General features: G+C 40.8%; 1 protein-coding gene across 1 annotated transcript in view; it reads right to left on the minus strand.

Annotated features, from left to right (window-relative positions):
* AP3B1 (adaptor related protein complex 3 subunit beta 1) overlaps positions 1 to 15,200 on the minus strand; it is a 351,534-nt gene that overhangs the window by 249,374 nt on the left and 86,960 nt on the right. The window contains exon 7 of the mRNA XM_073584144.1: positions 2,002 to 2,184. Coding sequence (XP_073440245.1) covers positions 2,002 to 2,184 — 183 coding nt within the window. The remainder of the gene's footprint in view (positions 1 to 2,001; positions 2,185 to 15,200) is intronic.

Here is a 15,200-nt window from a genome sequence, read left to right on the forward strand (position 1 = left end):
TGTCAGTTAGAAGAATTATGGAGAATGCGCGGCAATCGCTAAGGCTGCAATCCACTCCGTCAACGCCTAATTGTTCCTTAAATCTTACATTTACATATACACAGATGAAATTCGGATCCATAATCAGGCAAATAAACAAAATTAAAAACCTCTTGGGCATCTCAAGACATATTGTTATGGGAATACAATATTGATTTGGGGGGGGGTGGAGAACATGAAAATTAGAAATATTGAATATTTACCAATCACTGGGAAAAAAATGGTTTCTAGAAACAAAGCCATCTCCTATGCGTCTGGTACTGCATCTTATCCCTATGAATAGTGCTGTGTGGTGGTCTCATCCTAGCGCAGACTAAGAGGAAAGCTTTCACCAACTCATATCAAAGGACAATTTTTGTTTTTGCACGCTCATTCTTTTTCTTACGTTGATAAAACCATATGGAGATTTTTTTTTTGGTAATAGTTGTAGGTTTTAATCACAACATTCACTTTATTATATAATTCCAATTGGGGTAAAATGGTAAAAAACATATTTTTTTTTATATATTATCAAGTCATTTTGATTGCACAATGAATGCTGTAAAAACGACCCCCCGGTAAAAAAGACTTGATAATATAATTCTCCAGGTCAATCTAAATTCCTCAATTTCATACTTATATGGTTTACTTTTATTTTACATGTTGTTTGCTTCTTTTTAAATTCTGAGGTTTGTAAAAAATAAAAAAAATGAAAATTCGTCTTGTGCCGCCATTTTTTAAGTCCCAGAACTTGGGACTATATGAGGGCTTGTTTATTGTGGGGATGGATTTAGTTTTATTCATACCATTTTGGGGTGCATACAATTTTTTTTTTAATCACTTTTTTATTTCAATTATTTTAGGGAGGCGAGATGACCACAAATAAAAAATAAGTCTGTAGTTATGACTTTTGCTTTTCTTTTACATTTTTGTTTTCTTTTCACTAGCACTTGCTGTTTACTGTTACTTTTTTACAACAGAGTATTTTTATACGTTTGTTATACTGTGTTTCATTCTTTTGGTGGTGTGAACACTGTCCTACAGACTTGTTCACTGTGTGCATGACCCATATGTTAACATTTACAGTGTTGACTTATTGACAGGGTGGTAACAAATGTGATTATATATGATTTCATGTTTGTAATGTCTTGATTTTTGGGACTGGAAAAGGGGGATGATTTGATCATTTATGGTTTAGCAGTTAAAGAAGTTGTCCAAGTTTTTATTTTTTTTTCACTATGGCCCTAAAGAATAACAGGCAGGCAGGCAGTTAACTACCTGCCTCTTCTGTCCAGTGCCGGCTCACAGCAATTTAGCTCCAGTATGTGTGTTACCCCAGCCGCCCCAACGCACGTTTCACTCGATCTTCTGCCATATATTTTGTATAAATTTTTGTATATTCTATGACTAAGGGCAGAAATGACAGAAAGGAGTTAGAATCACTTAGTAATTTTTAACTATGGATATCCCTGTTTTTAATGGATGAATTAAATGGAAGTTTTATTTACTCAGATCCTTTCCTCTTGTTTTTGCTTAAATCCATAAAGCATATGAAAAGAAGCAGTCTGAAACATAGCCCCCCTATGAGATAATTCCTCAAATGCTAAGTTACGCCATATTTATGGGAATAACTTATTTTTAGTTGGGGTCAGATTGCTAGGATCCTGAGGTTAGGGCTCTGGATCCGGGCTCTGCAGTGGAGCGGAGGGGCACATGTTCAACCTTCGCTCCATTCATTATCTATGGGACTGTCATAGAGAGTAAGCAATTGCATAGGTTTTTGGATTACCCCTGCTTCATATACAAAAATAACAACAAATAAGTATAAACGAGACTACTGATATTACCAGACAATACTGAGAATAATAAGCATCTACTCACAAAAAGTGGACACATAATGAGATAAAATTATTAAAATCACAGACAATGGACCAGAAACCAAAATGCTTCTTCAGGGTTCATCAATCTCTCCACCACACTTACCTCTTTCCAAGGGCTGACAAACTGAGTCCGGGCATATCGAGTCAGCATGTGAATTATCACCACTTGCCCCCATTCCTCCACATCAACCAGCAGGTTGCAGAGTTTACGATAATTTTTGTGAATTAGGTCGATCCGGTCTGGACAAACCTCTTCAAAAGCCATCACGACACTACCTGCAACAAGCTGGAAAACAAACAAAAAAAAATGGATATAACATCACTGGAAACGTAGAAAGCCCACACACAGACTGGAAAAAAAATATCACGAGACTGAAAATAGGATCTTCAGTTTCAGATGGAATGAGAACGCTGCAGCCAATCAGCAACTGGCTGCAGCCGATCAGCAACTGCAAACTGGCTGCAGCCGATCAGCAACTGCAAACTGGCTGCAGCCGATCAGCAACTGCAAACTGGCTGCAGCCGATCAGCAACTGCAAACTGGCTGCAGCCGATCAGCAATTGCCAACATCACATGATGTCCGCCGCCGGATGCTGATGCAAGTAGACAGGTAAGGAATACAGCAGTGAATGTGGAGGCAGATGCCAGTCATGGAGGGGAGTATAGCTTTTGTTGCAGAAGGGGGAGGGATAACTCTACCTGAGCCATGAAGCTTAACTTGTAAAGTAGAGAAACCGCTCTTAAAGGGAATGTGTCAGCACAAATTACTTATTAATTAAATCAAGTTTTTTCATTGAACACTTTTTTGGGTGATGCTTTCATTCCCGCTAATATCCAGATTAAAAAAATAAGTAAATCTTGTAGCTTTCACACTGGCTACTGAGCCTCACATTAGTTGAAAAGGTCTTGTTCTGTAGAGATCACTTTTCAGCAGTCAGAGTTAGATAAGAAGGTATCACCTATATATAGATAACACAAGACTCACCATTCACAATGGGTGACGTCACAGCTCACCTCCTACACCTCTCTGCACTATGACTTTTACACAGATAAAATTACATGCCCTTTACATTTTCCCATCGAAGTAGTCTATGGATTCCTATGTCTATGTAGCTGTTGTGAGGTAAATCTGTAAATGCTGAAAACTGCAGTTTAGACAAGATAGCCATCCCCTATTCTACAGAAAGAAATAATTTAAAAACAGACTACAATCACTATAAGGTTTATTATAGTTATTAATAAAAATAAGACAGATATTCCATTTAAAATATTTCATATATAGGCAAGGCATAAAATTTAGGCAATGTGATCGTCATGAAAGGTGCGGATTGATCCTATTATGAAAGAGCTTATTATATGTTCACCATAGAGGACGTGACACTTTGTGGCTGTTTAAGACAGTAAAATCCAGCAAAAGGGATCCACATAAAAACAAAAAATCACCGTCATTATAAACATTAAAATCCATGTAGAAAAAAATCCATCCAACATTAGAGAAAACGCAGACTCAGTCCTTAGTCATTGCCTTTTATTATAAGACAATGACCAAGAAGTGTGCCTGAAACGCATATGGTATAAGGCAATGACTAAAGATTGAGTCTAAGGGAATGTGCACATGTTGAGCTAAATCTCTGCACCATTTTTGCATCTCTTGGCAGGAAAAACACAGCTGCACAAATGGGCATTATTAGTGCATTTTTGACTGATTTGAGTGAAGTCAATGGTGAAAAATGCACAGAGAACTGACGAGCTGCAGATTGTTTTCTGCACCAAATCTGCAAGTCAAAAATAAGCACTAGGTGTCTTCCTTAGGTAGCCCCTGAGGTAGCCCCTGAGGAAGACACCTTACATGTCTCACTACACGTTGGGCTTGTTTCCACTATTTCTGCCATCATGACTCCTGTGGCTGCTTGATGCTTTTTCTGCCTTGTACCAATATGAACCTCACTCCTCTCTTGGTAATGGGTGTCATACTTGTTTACAGCACGTATGGACCAAACGCTCTCATACCTCTTGTGGATATGGGTTTCCATTCATGGACTTATTATAGCCATGCTTGCATTTCTGTGCATTTTCCTAGGCATTATACGCTGTATATTATAGGTTTTTCATAATTAGTGCAGTTCACTTTTTATTCCTCGGCTGGCAGCATACCATCCATGGAGGCATTTATTATTGACTTTTCTGGTTGGTAATAATAAGCGTTCTAGATTACCATTCTTTATATTTATGCCTCACTTTGTCTTGATGGTTTTCTTGAAATACTATGACTATGTTGGGATAAGCCCACTATTTATGGTCAGGATCATACTAGCATTTGGCTTTTTTCAATGTTTTTCATTTTCTGTAGTGGTTTGATCTTTGTTTTGTTTATGTGTATTTTTGATTACAGCATTTAATAAATATTTGAAAGAGGTGAAGTCCTTTTTTGTGCATACCCCTTTTTCGCTCCGGTTCTGTCATTACATGTTTGTATGCATTGGGTTAATCCCGACACATGGTATATACATTTCTCTATTTATACATTACACTTTAGGTTTCTCATTCACATTGCTGGGATCAGGGATTGCGTCAGAAAATCTGCAAGGAAAAAAACGCACCAAATCTGCAACGTGTGCACGGTCTAAAACGCGTCTGCTTTTTCTATTGTGTCGCATGGATTTTTTTCTACATGCATTTTAATATGTTATAATTAAAATATACTTTTTTTTATGGATCTTTTGGTTGGATTTTGCCGTACAACAAGTCTCCGTGCAACTGGTTTCCTCTTCCCTCAGATGAGCTGACCTTCCTTCATATCCTGATCTTTAAGACAAACCTGAAACAAAACCCGGACTTATTTTATAAAATTCCTCCCATTTCCCAGACAGGCCCATGGCGCGCTCTATAGTATCTGCAGAGTGTCACAATGCCAGCCTTAATCTCCGCTTCCGGGACATGGATATTGGAGTAGAATCTCTGGATTCCGTTTATGCCTCCCAATGGCGTGAAAATATATAAAAAAGGATAAAGAGGCTTATAGTTCATGTTAGCAATCAGTCGAGCATGCATAATGGAGACATCATTCTCTGCACATACCGAGATATCACGAGGCCGCACTATAAACACACCACAAAACCACAGCAACATACATAAAAGGGTGAAACAAACCCCCAGGGGAGCATAAAGGCTTCATTCATTGACAGCCAACAGGATTACATGTAAGTACCGGCGATTTCCCAAATGACTATAAACAGTAATTGAATGAAAACACTGTTTGATGAATGTCTTTAGGAAAAAAAAAATAATAATAATGTTATTTGCACCAACTTTAATATTTTGTTTTTCCTTCCCGTAATATTTGGCCAACATTCTGTATATTAATATGCGCCCAACATAACAAAAAAGAAAACAGCGCAGAATATATACTTGTTATTATGCTAAGCAAGCTGGAAGTCCTTGGGGGATGTTATGAATTACCAATCAGTATAAGCGTGAAGTTGCATTTATTGACTCCAGCCCCGTCCACACACCGGAGCCTGCTGGTGCCAGCGTGAACACAACTCAATCCACAAACCAAGCTTCTGCTTATTTGGAGGAACTAAATAAAATACATCAGGCAGCTTAGGATAATTTGCTTTTCCTGTCATTCATAGCGTGAAAAAGGCCAAAAGATAAAGCAAGCTTCGCGCGCGCAAGAACATGAAACCCATCCCCAACATCATCATGCCAGGAGATAATTAGTAGAAAGGTTATGCAACGGATAGTGTGGGAGCTCATTACCATGCTGAAACACCCGCTAACCAGAGAAAAACAATCAGGGAACTCAACAGTCAATGCAAATGTACATGGCCGATTAGACCGCAAAACTAAGACGACAACAATACAATAACAATAGCGCACGCAATGTTCTGCCTCCTAACAGCAATCTATATTATTAAGGCTTGTGCCGACAAGTGAGCCTTATAGCAGGGACATCTTTCATAACTATAAAGATCAAGGGAAAAGACAGAGTACAGAAGTGCAAACCTGGAAGGGGGTATCAAAAAACTATATTACATAAGCCACACGGTAGGGGAAAAAAAATGATATTCCCACCATTGCCCAACAGCGCTTACTCCACGGATGACCAAGAACCCGCCAATGTTGCACACAGCCTAGAGAGTATCCCACATTAAGTCAATTAAAACATAACCTTTAATGAACCATTAAAAGGACATAACACACAAAAACATTACAAAAAAGTGCTCATGTGAACCAGTGCTCAATAAAAAATGGTTTGGTCTCACCATTGGTATTAGATCTAGCATTCCAGCATCAGGGCGTATCCTGCTGGACAGACGATCCACTCATGGGGGGCCGAGACATGGGAAAACCAGTGTTAGTGTAAAGCTCCTTTGGGAGCTTCTGTCTATTTTTCCCCTTATCAGTGGGGTGTCCACTACAGGATCCACTTGGGGCCTGTCCTTGTTAGGACAGGAGTAACGCTGGGGCACGACAGGGAGTGTAGGGGAATACTTTACACTAACACTGGTTTTCCCATGTCCCGGCCCCCCATGAGTGCATCGTCTCTCCAGCAGGATACGCCCTGATGCTGGAATGCTATATCCAATACCAATGCTGAGACCAAACCATTTTTTATTGAGCACTGGTTCACAGGAGCACTTTTTTGTAATATTTTTGTGTGTTATGTCCTTTTAATGGTTCGTTAAAGGTTATGTTTTAATATACTTTATGTCAGATACTCGCTAGGTTGCGTGCTACATTTGACCCCTGAAGGTTTTTTGGAATAGTGTCAAAAAGCTCACACTATAGCCGAGTACACAAGAACCTGCCGATCTCTAGGTCCTGGACCTATCAAAGTGCGACAAATGTAGCTCAGCCAATCATTGGCTGAGGCGGGTCTCCGCTGTGGTCAGTGATTGGCTAAGTTGGCATTTCCTGCAATTGGGCTGGTCTAGCCCATGTGTGCACATAGAAAGAAAACTATCAACAGGATTCATGGTGCCCATAGTTCAGCAGGTTCATTTTAAAGGGAATCTACCAGTAGGATTTCACTCCCTTATCCCCAACCTATACACATGTGCATGTATCTCTCTCAAAAGATAAGTTTGGCAATACTTTTACATGGCCAGTCCATTCCTCCATTACTGTAAGTTCAGGCAAAGGTCAAGCAGAATGTGGCAAAATTGGGGGGGTAGAGCTGGAGTGACAGAGGTTTCAGATCTACAAATACAGGTAGTTCTTAAGCCTCATTTGCATATCAATTCAAAAGCTGTTTTTTCAGGAATCGACTTGTCATGCAAAGGTGCTGGATCCGTCATTGAAACATGCTTAGATAAATTACTTGGAGGTGAAGTCTTGGGGCCTCGTTACACACTTCAATGTCACAGCGATCCCACCAACGATCCAATGTGGATGGGATCGCTGGGACACAGCTGATCGCTGGTGAGCTGTCACGTAGGCAGACTCCCCAGCGATCAGGACCAGCGAGCACGCTGGTATCCAGGGTAAACAGTGGGTAACCAACAGCCGCGCAGCTCTTAGTTACCCGCTGTTTACCCTGGATACCAGCTCCCAGCGTCTGCTGTATGGCGCTGGGAGCTCACTGATCTCTTGCTGTCACACGCAGCGACGTGTGCTGCCCGGCGGGAGACCAACGACAGAATTATGGCCCAGACCATTAGGCAACGATTTACGATCAGCCAACTGATCGTTGCTACGTGTCACAAGCAACGATGTCACGCTCACAGAATTTTTTTTTTTTTTTTTTTAAAGGAAAAGCTTGACAGTGAAACCTGAGCTAACGAGAGGTGTTCCCTTGGAGAAGATTTGCCTAGATCGGATACAATAGTAATTATTTCTGAGCTAAATTTGCAGCATATGAATGTTAACAAGAGTGTCGCCATTCAAACATTTCTGAAATGAGTTGGGTTTTTAACCAGAAAGTGAATTAGAACATTATAGAACTTTATAGTTCAGATTGTGACTTAATATACCAACCTGTAGTTATTTGTTACAGACTTTATAGGCCCTTAAATTCCCTGAAGCTGGTTGGAGAATCCAGGCTGCAACTGTACACGTGTGCTACATAAAGGAAGGAGGGCAGGAATCCATTATGTCTACCCAGTTAGTGACTATGTGGCAATAACTAAATGTTTCAAAATATCCCAATGCTTTTGAGACTGCTATTTCGTGACACATTATACTTTATGTTAATGGTAAATTTCAGCCAATATGTTTTGGATTTATTAAAATCTAGCAAATTTCAAACTCTGAATAATTATCCTTGCCTTCCAGATAGTCACACCACACAAAACAGGTAATAAATAACATTTCCCTCATGTCGTCTTTACATCACCACCATCTGTAAAAAGTTATTTTAATTTAGAAGATGTAAGTTTTGAAGTGACTCTGGGAGACTAATATATTGGAAAACCCACAAAAAAAAAAAAAAAAAAAAAAAAGCGTAACCATTTTTGACCCTCAACATAGTCAAATCTGCTTATTAACCCTTCAGATGCTTTTCCAGAATGAAAGCCAAGTGACATGACAAGAAAGTAAAAAGTATTTTTTGACCTATGTGTTGCTAATTTCTGAACCGGTCACTATAGCCGGCAGACCCCAAGGCTATTATTTGGTCTTGGATTGCCATGGCAACCATCAGGACGACATAACCATGATCTTAGGGTGCTGTTGGGGTTAAAGAGGGTTCCCCCACACCGAATTTACCATCTAAATGCCTTAGTCACTATTGACAGGAGCATGTAGGCCATGGTGGGTGCCAACACCGATCGTGACTGATGCAGCCGGCGGTCCGCTATAGTGTAACACTGATTGCTGCTGCATTTTCACCCGTCGGGGGAAGCTAGATATTTATATCTCAGGCAGATATAAGACGTATTGGTAGTCACAAAGGGGCTGCACCCGCTATGTATGGGAGAAGTCATACCCTTCTCAAGTACAGCACCATGGAATTAATGGTGTTCTATAAATAAATAATATTATTATTATTATTATTATTATTATTATTAATACCAGCTGGTGTATACCTACTAGCTAAGAGAACTAGACACAGAGCCTGCACTGGGGAGACGTGGTGAATGCAGGATACAATATCCAGTACAGGAATTGTGTTTTCCTTGTCTACATACATAACAGTTTATTTAACAATCACTGTAAACAAACAGGTACAATATAACATAAATCTGCTGAATGTATTCCCTATGGCAGGGATGTTAAACGCAAATACACAGAGGGACCAAATTAAAAGATTGGACAAAGTCATGGGCCAACCTTGATATTAAAAAATGTCTACAACTGAGGTAGCTTTTCCTTATTTCAAATATAACGACTATTATGTGGAAATAAACTTAAAGGGGTTGTCCCACGAATAAAAGCACATTTTATTTATCGTAATGGATCTCAGAATAAAATATTGAAAAACTATAATATGTTATGTATGAGCAGTAAAAAGCAAATGGCCTAATCTAAATATGCAATAAAGGATAAAAGACCTTCAATAACACAGATTATAAAAAGGTATGATGCGAACAAAATTGCCCCGAAACACAATAAGACACCCTACTGTCAATTCCTTCACAGTACCCTCCACATGCACGGTATGATGACCCTAGTGTACCCCCTTTCCTCAATCCCCCCACCAAAAAAAAAAAAAGAATTGTGACCCCATCACAGGGATTCTCCAACTGTAATCCCCACACAGCCCTCCATATAGTCTAATGGGCCCCATAGTGCTCCATACAGTATAGTGGCCCCATATATTGCTCCATACAGTATAACGGCCCTACATATTCCTCCATACAGAATAATGGGTCCCATATAATGCTCCATACAATATAATGGGCCCCACATAGTTCTCCATACAGTATAACGGGCCCCACATAGTGCTCCATACAGTATAGAGGCCCCATATATTGCTCCATACAGTGTAACGGCCCTACATAGTCCTCCATACAGAATAATGGGTCATATATAATGCTCCATACAATATAATGGGCCCCACATAGTACCTGACACAGTATAATGGGACCACATAGTGCTTCATAAATTATAATGGGCTCATATAATGCTCCATACAGTATAACGGCCCCACATAGAGCTCCATACAGGATACCAGGACCCATATTAAAAAAAAAAAAAAAGTAAATAAATACTCCCCTCTACCCGTTCCCCCACTGCTCTGATCTTTTCATGGGGTCTTCAGATCCTCGGCACAACTCGGTACAATGGGCGCATTGTACAACCCATGGCAAAAATTATGGAATCACGGGCCTTGGAGGATGTTCATTCAGTTGTTTAATTTTGTAGAAAAAAAAGCAGATCACAGACATGGCACAAAACTAAAGTCAATTCAAATGGCAACTTTCTGGCTTTAAGAGACACTAAAAGAAATCAAGAACAAAAAATGTGGTAGTCAGTAATGGTTACTTTTTTAAACCAAGCATAGGAGAAAAATTATGGAATCACTCAATTCTGAGGGGATAAAATTATGGAATCACCTTGCAAATTAGATCTGCTCGTTAGTCTACATCTTAAAAAGGAGTGAGCACACCTTGGATCGCTGTTGCACCAAGTGGACTGACATGAATCATGGCTCCAACACGAGAGATGTCAACTGAAACAAAGGAGAGGATTATCAAACTCTTAAAAGAGGATAAATCATCACGCAGTGTTGCAAAAGATGTTGGTTGTTTACAGTCAGCTGTGTCTAAAATCTAGACCAAATACAAACTGTCAGGATCCTGACAGCGCCGGCGTACAGCCTCTGCTGAGCAGGGACTCACCCGCACTGTAGGGGGCCCGGGGACAGGTACAGCCAGAAAGTACAGATGCACAGGACCTGTGGACGCTTAAGTTTAGCAAGCAGTCACAGGACCTACGGTCATGTGACTGCAAGGGGGCGGGGCTTAGCATCCTGCTTTCCAAGATGGCAGGACACTATACAGAAAACTCAGTCATGCAAAACGGAGGTCATACACAGTACGGGCAAGCAAGGTACCGGAGGGATATACAGATGGGAGGTCAGACAAAGCCAAAGGTCATACACAGTACGGGCAAGCGCGGTACAGGAGGGATATTCAGGAGGGAGGTCAGACAAAGCCAAGGGTCATACACAGCACAGGCAAAGCAGGTACAGAATCAGCAAACCAGAGACGTAAACCGTAACAGAGCAGGGTCAGAATACCAGGCAGACGGACAATGATTGGCGTGACGTACGGACAGAGCAGGGTCGGACACACTCAGATAGGAGTTTAAGTGACAGGGGACGGCTCTCCCCTGAAGCTATAAAAACCTTCCCCAGATCCACAGAGAGGCTCTCAGAGTTAACTCCTACACCACCTACCCAAAACACACCATGACACAAACAACATGGGAAGGTTGTTAAAGGAAAACATACTGGAACACCAAGGAAGACATCAAAGCCCCAAAACCAGAAACTTAAAGCAATATGTCTCCAAAACAGGAAATGCACAACAAAACAAATGAGGAACGAATGGGAGGAAACTGGAGCCAACGTCTGTGACCGAAATGTAAGAAACCGCCTAAAGGAAATGGGATTTACATACAGAAAAGCTAAACGAAAGCCATCATTAACACCTAAACAGAAAAAAACAAAGTTACAATGGGCTAAGGAAAAGCAATCGTGGACAGTGCATGACTGGATGAAAGTCATATTCAGTGATGAATGGCTAATCTGCATTGGGCAAGGTAATGATGCTGGAACTTTTGTTTGGTACCGTTCCAATGAGATTTATAAAGATGTCTGCCTGAAGAGAACATGCAAATTTCCACAGACATTGATGATATGGGGCTGCATGTCAAGTAAAGGCACTGGGGAGATGGCTGTCATTACATCTTCAATAAATGCACAAGTTTATGTTGATATTTTGGACACTTTTCTTATCCCATCAATTAAAGGATGTTTGGGGATGATGAAATCATTTTTCAAGATGATAATGCATCCTGCCATAGAGCAAAAACTGTGCAGACATTCCTTGAAAAAGACACATAAGGTCAATGTCATGGCCTGCAAATAGTCCGGATCTCAATCCAATTGAAAATCTTTGGTGGAAGTTGAAGAAAATGGTCCATGACAAGGCTCCAACCTGCAAAGCTGATCTGGCAACAGCAATCAGAGAAAGTTGGAGCCAGATTGATGGAGAGTCCTGTATGACACTCATTACGTCCATGCCTCAGAGACTGCAAGCTGTTATAAAAGCCAGAGGTGGTGCAACAAAATATTAGTGATGTGTTGGAGTGGTTTTTGTTGGTTTGTTTTTCATGATCCCATAATTTTTTCCTCAGAATCGAGTGATTCCATAATTTCTCGCCTATGGTTGGTTTACAATAGTAACCATTACTGACTACCACATTTTTTGTTCTTGATTTCGCTTAGTGATTCTTAAAGCCAGAAAGTTGCCATTTGAAATGACTTTAGTTCTGTGCCATGTCTGTGATCTGCTTTTTTTTTTCTACAAAATTAAACAACTGAATGAACATCCTCCAAGGCCGGTGATTCCATAATTTTTGCCAGGGGTTGTAATGACGTCATCGTGCCCGTTGCGCTGAGACGTCAGACGCAGAGGGGGAATGTTGGGAGAGGGAGTGTCGGCTTACGTTCCCTTCTCCATCATTGCTTTCAACTGTATCCGCATGGATGCGGGTATAGTTGAAATGCGATGCCGGGTGGGGAACCTGCCAAGTATACTTGGTAGACCCGCTTGGTATTGCGGTCCAAATATACTCACCCTGCGGGCCACATTTGGCACCACAAGCCAGAGTTTGACATATGTGCCATATAGCATTTGTTTAAAGGTAATCTGTCTCTAGGTTTTTGCCAATCTGAGAACAGCATGATGTAGGTGCAGATAACCTGATTCCAGTGACGTGTAACTTACTGCGCTGCCTGCTGTAGTTTTGACAAAATCAGTTTTATCAGCAGGAGATTCTCACTAAAGGACTAGTAAACATGCTGCCTTGTAGTCCTCTATATCCATGAGCTCTGTATAACTAGGCACCCAAACAGTAATTGCCAGCTTTCTGCCTATGCACAGTGTACACAGAAAGCAGCCAGTCACAGGAGTGAGTTGGTTATGCAGAGCTAAGCATTCAGAAAACTGCTAGATCTGCAGCAGATAAAACACTGATTTTATCATGCCTGCAGCTATCAGCCCAAAAAGCGTTTTCACTGAAATCAGGGTCTCTGCCCCTACATGATGCTGCTCTCCGATGAGGTTGTAAAAAAAAAAACTAAATGGAGACAGATTCCTTTTAAACTCATGCAATCAACCTCCAACTGCAGCGAGGGATCAACCAGTGACTATTTGTGAAAAAAAACAAACATTTCCTATAAAACGACACACAGTCACGCCGAGTAGCAGCAAGTTGAATATTTTTAGAGGGTTTTTTTTTAATATATATATATACATACATACATACATACACACACACACACACACACACACATATATATACATATACATACATACACACACACTTTGGGGTAAAAAAAAATTAGTAAATCTCTGAAAAATCCCATTTAAGGAACAACTCAGACACACACACACTGGTTACAAGGAGCTACAGATGATACAGACACCAATACTGTTTATGTGACAAACATCTACACAAAGTGTCAGATTCAAGGTCCCCAAGATGGATCATGCGTCTAGCCTTGCCGTTCACTCAGGAGAAAGCCATTGAGCAGCTGGAAATCACGGCTAGGCAAGCCAAGAGCCACAATAATTAATCACTGCATTAAGAGCCGCCATCTACAGCACTAACACCTTCATCTAGCCACAAATCTCCGAACTCCCCGACTGGAACAAGTGAGCGCTGCCTCCGAGCCCCCTATGTATTCATACACACAATGTGCGGCCCACAGAGGGGTCCTCTGCAAAACGCTGCTACAAGAGAAAAAGACTTAGTCGGACAACAGTAAAGAACCTCAAAGAGCAGCGAGGAAGGAAGTCATGAGCGAGAAAAAAAAAAATAGCCGCTTCCATCAGCGAACGTCTGCTCCTAGATTGAAATATAAATTCCTTTCTTGTCTCGGTAAGTGGAAAAAACAATTCTGCGCTCATCCAACAAATTTACTTTCTGACATCTAATTTTTTCCATTCATTTTGGATATAATAAAGTACTCCCCTATTTCCTAGTGATGCAATTTGCACAAACAAAATCTATTTCACATTAGTATTTCTCAATCAAACAAATCTATTCTCCCTGGTATGCAAGCCTGTGCAGCGAGAATGAGCGCTGCACCCGACAGGCATCATATGCGCATGTCACGGGCACATACTCACAAGGGACCTGATCGGTGACAGATTACCAGCATTCTTGACTGCTGGATGGTCAGAGACAGGTACGGTGGAAGGGACCCTGGAGAAAGAAGACTTACTTCCAAAATAGAATGCTAAAACTAAATATCATTGTACCCCATGTGTTTATTTCTATAGATACTATTTCTGTGTGTGTGTCTAGGCAGTGTGGGAAAAAAAATCTGCAAAGGAAGACGCTTTCAAACACAGAAGTGTTAATAGTTTATTTTTATCATTTAACAAAATGCAAAGAGAAAGTGGAGAAAATCAAAAATCAAATCAATATTTCGCGTGATCATCCTTTACTTTCAAAACAGTATCAATATATACACACACATGCAGGCATTTTCTGAAGTAACTCCGCAGGGAGGTTGTTCCAAACATTTTGGAGAACTAACCACAGATCTTCTGTAGGTCCGTGCAAATCCAACTGTCTTCATTTAATACCACAAAAGACATACATGATGATGTTGAGATCAGGACTCTGTGGGGCTACATCATCACTTCCAGGAATCCTCTTACTTTAAGAAGGGGTTGTCCTCGTAGTGGACAACCCCTTTAAACGAAATGTTCAGCCCCAATAAAATAAACCTATACGCATTTCCCATGCCGGATCCATTCCTGTGGTGTCGGGACTCGCAGTCCCAGGGATGTAAAGTGACACGTGATACCCAGCGCCCAATCAGCATTGGCGTCACTGTCCCCGCCTTCTGACAAACTGTGCACGAAGAGGAAGCGTGGGCTACAGTAGTGGACAACCCCTTTAAAGGTGAAGATATTTCTTAAAGACCTTGGCTGATTCTTGCAGAAAGGGCATGTTTGAGTCAGAGGCTTCTTAATTCACAAAGAGGGGCAAGTCTCCTAGTGAGTTAGGAGCATCTGACAAGTGGCGTGTGCCTCGCCATAAATCTTACTCCAGTCAGGCACTAGAGTAATATTTCTGGCACAATGAAAACCACAGCTCATCGTGACAGATGA

The sequence above is a fragment of the Dendrobates tinctorius genome, unplaced genomic scaffold (assembly GCF_039654945.1).
Source record: "Dendrobates tinctorius isolate UK_male_01 unplaced genomic scaffold, ASM3965494v1 ptg000083l, whole genome shotgun sequence".
Classification (NCBI taxonomy): Eukaryota; Metazoa; Chordata; class Amphibia; order Anura; family Dendrobatidae; genus Dendrobates; species Dendrobates tinctorius.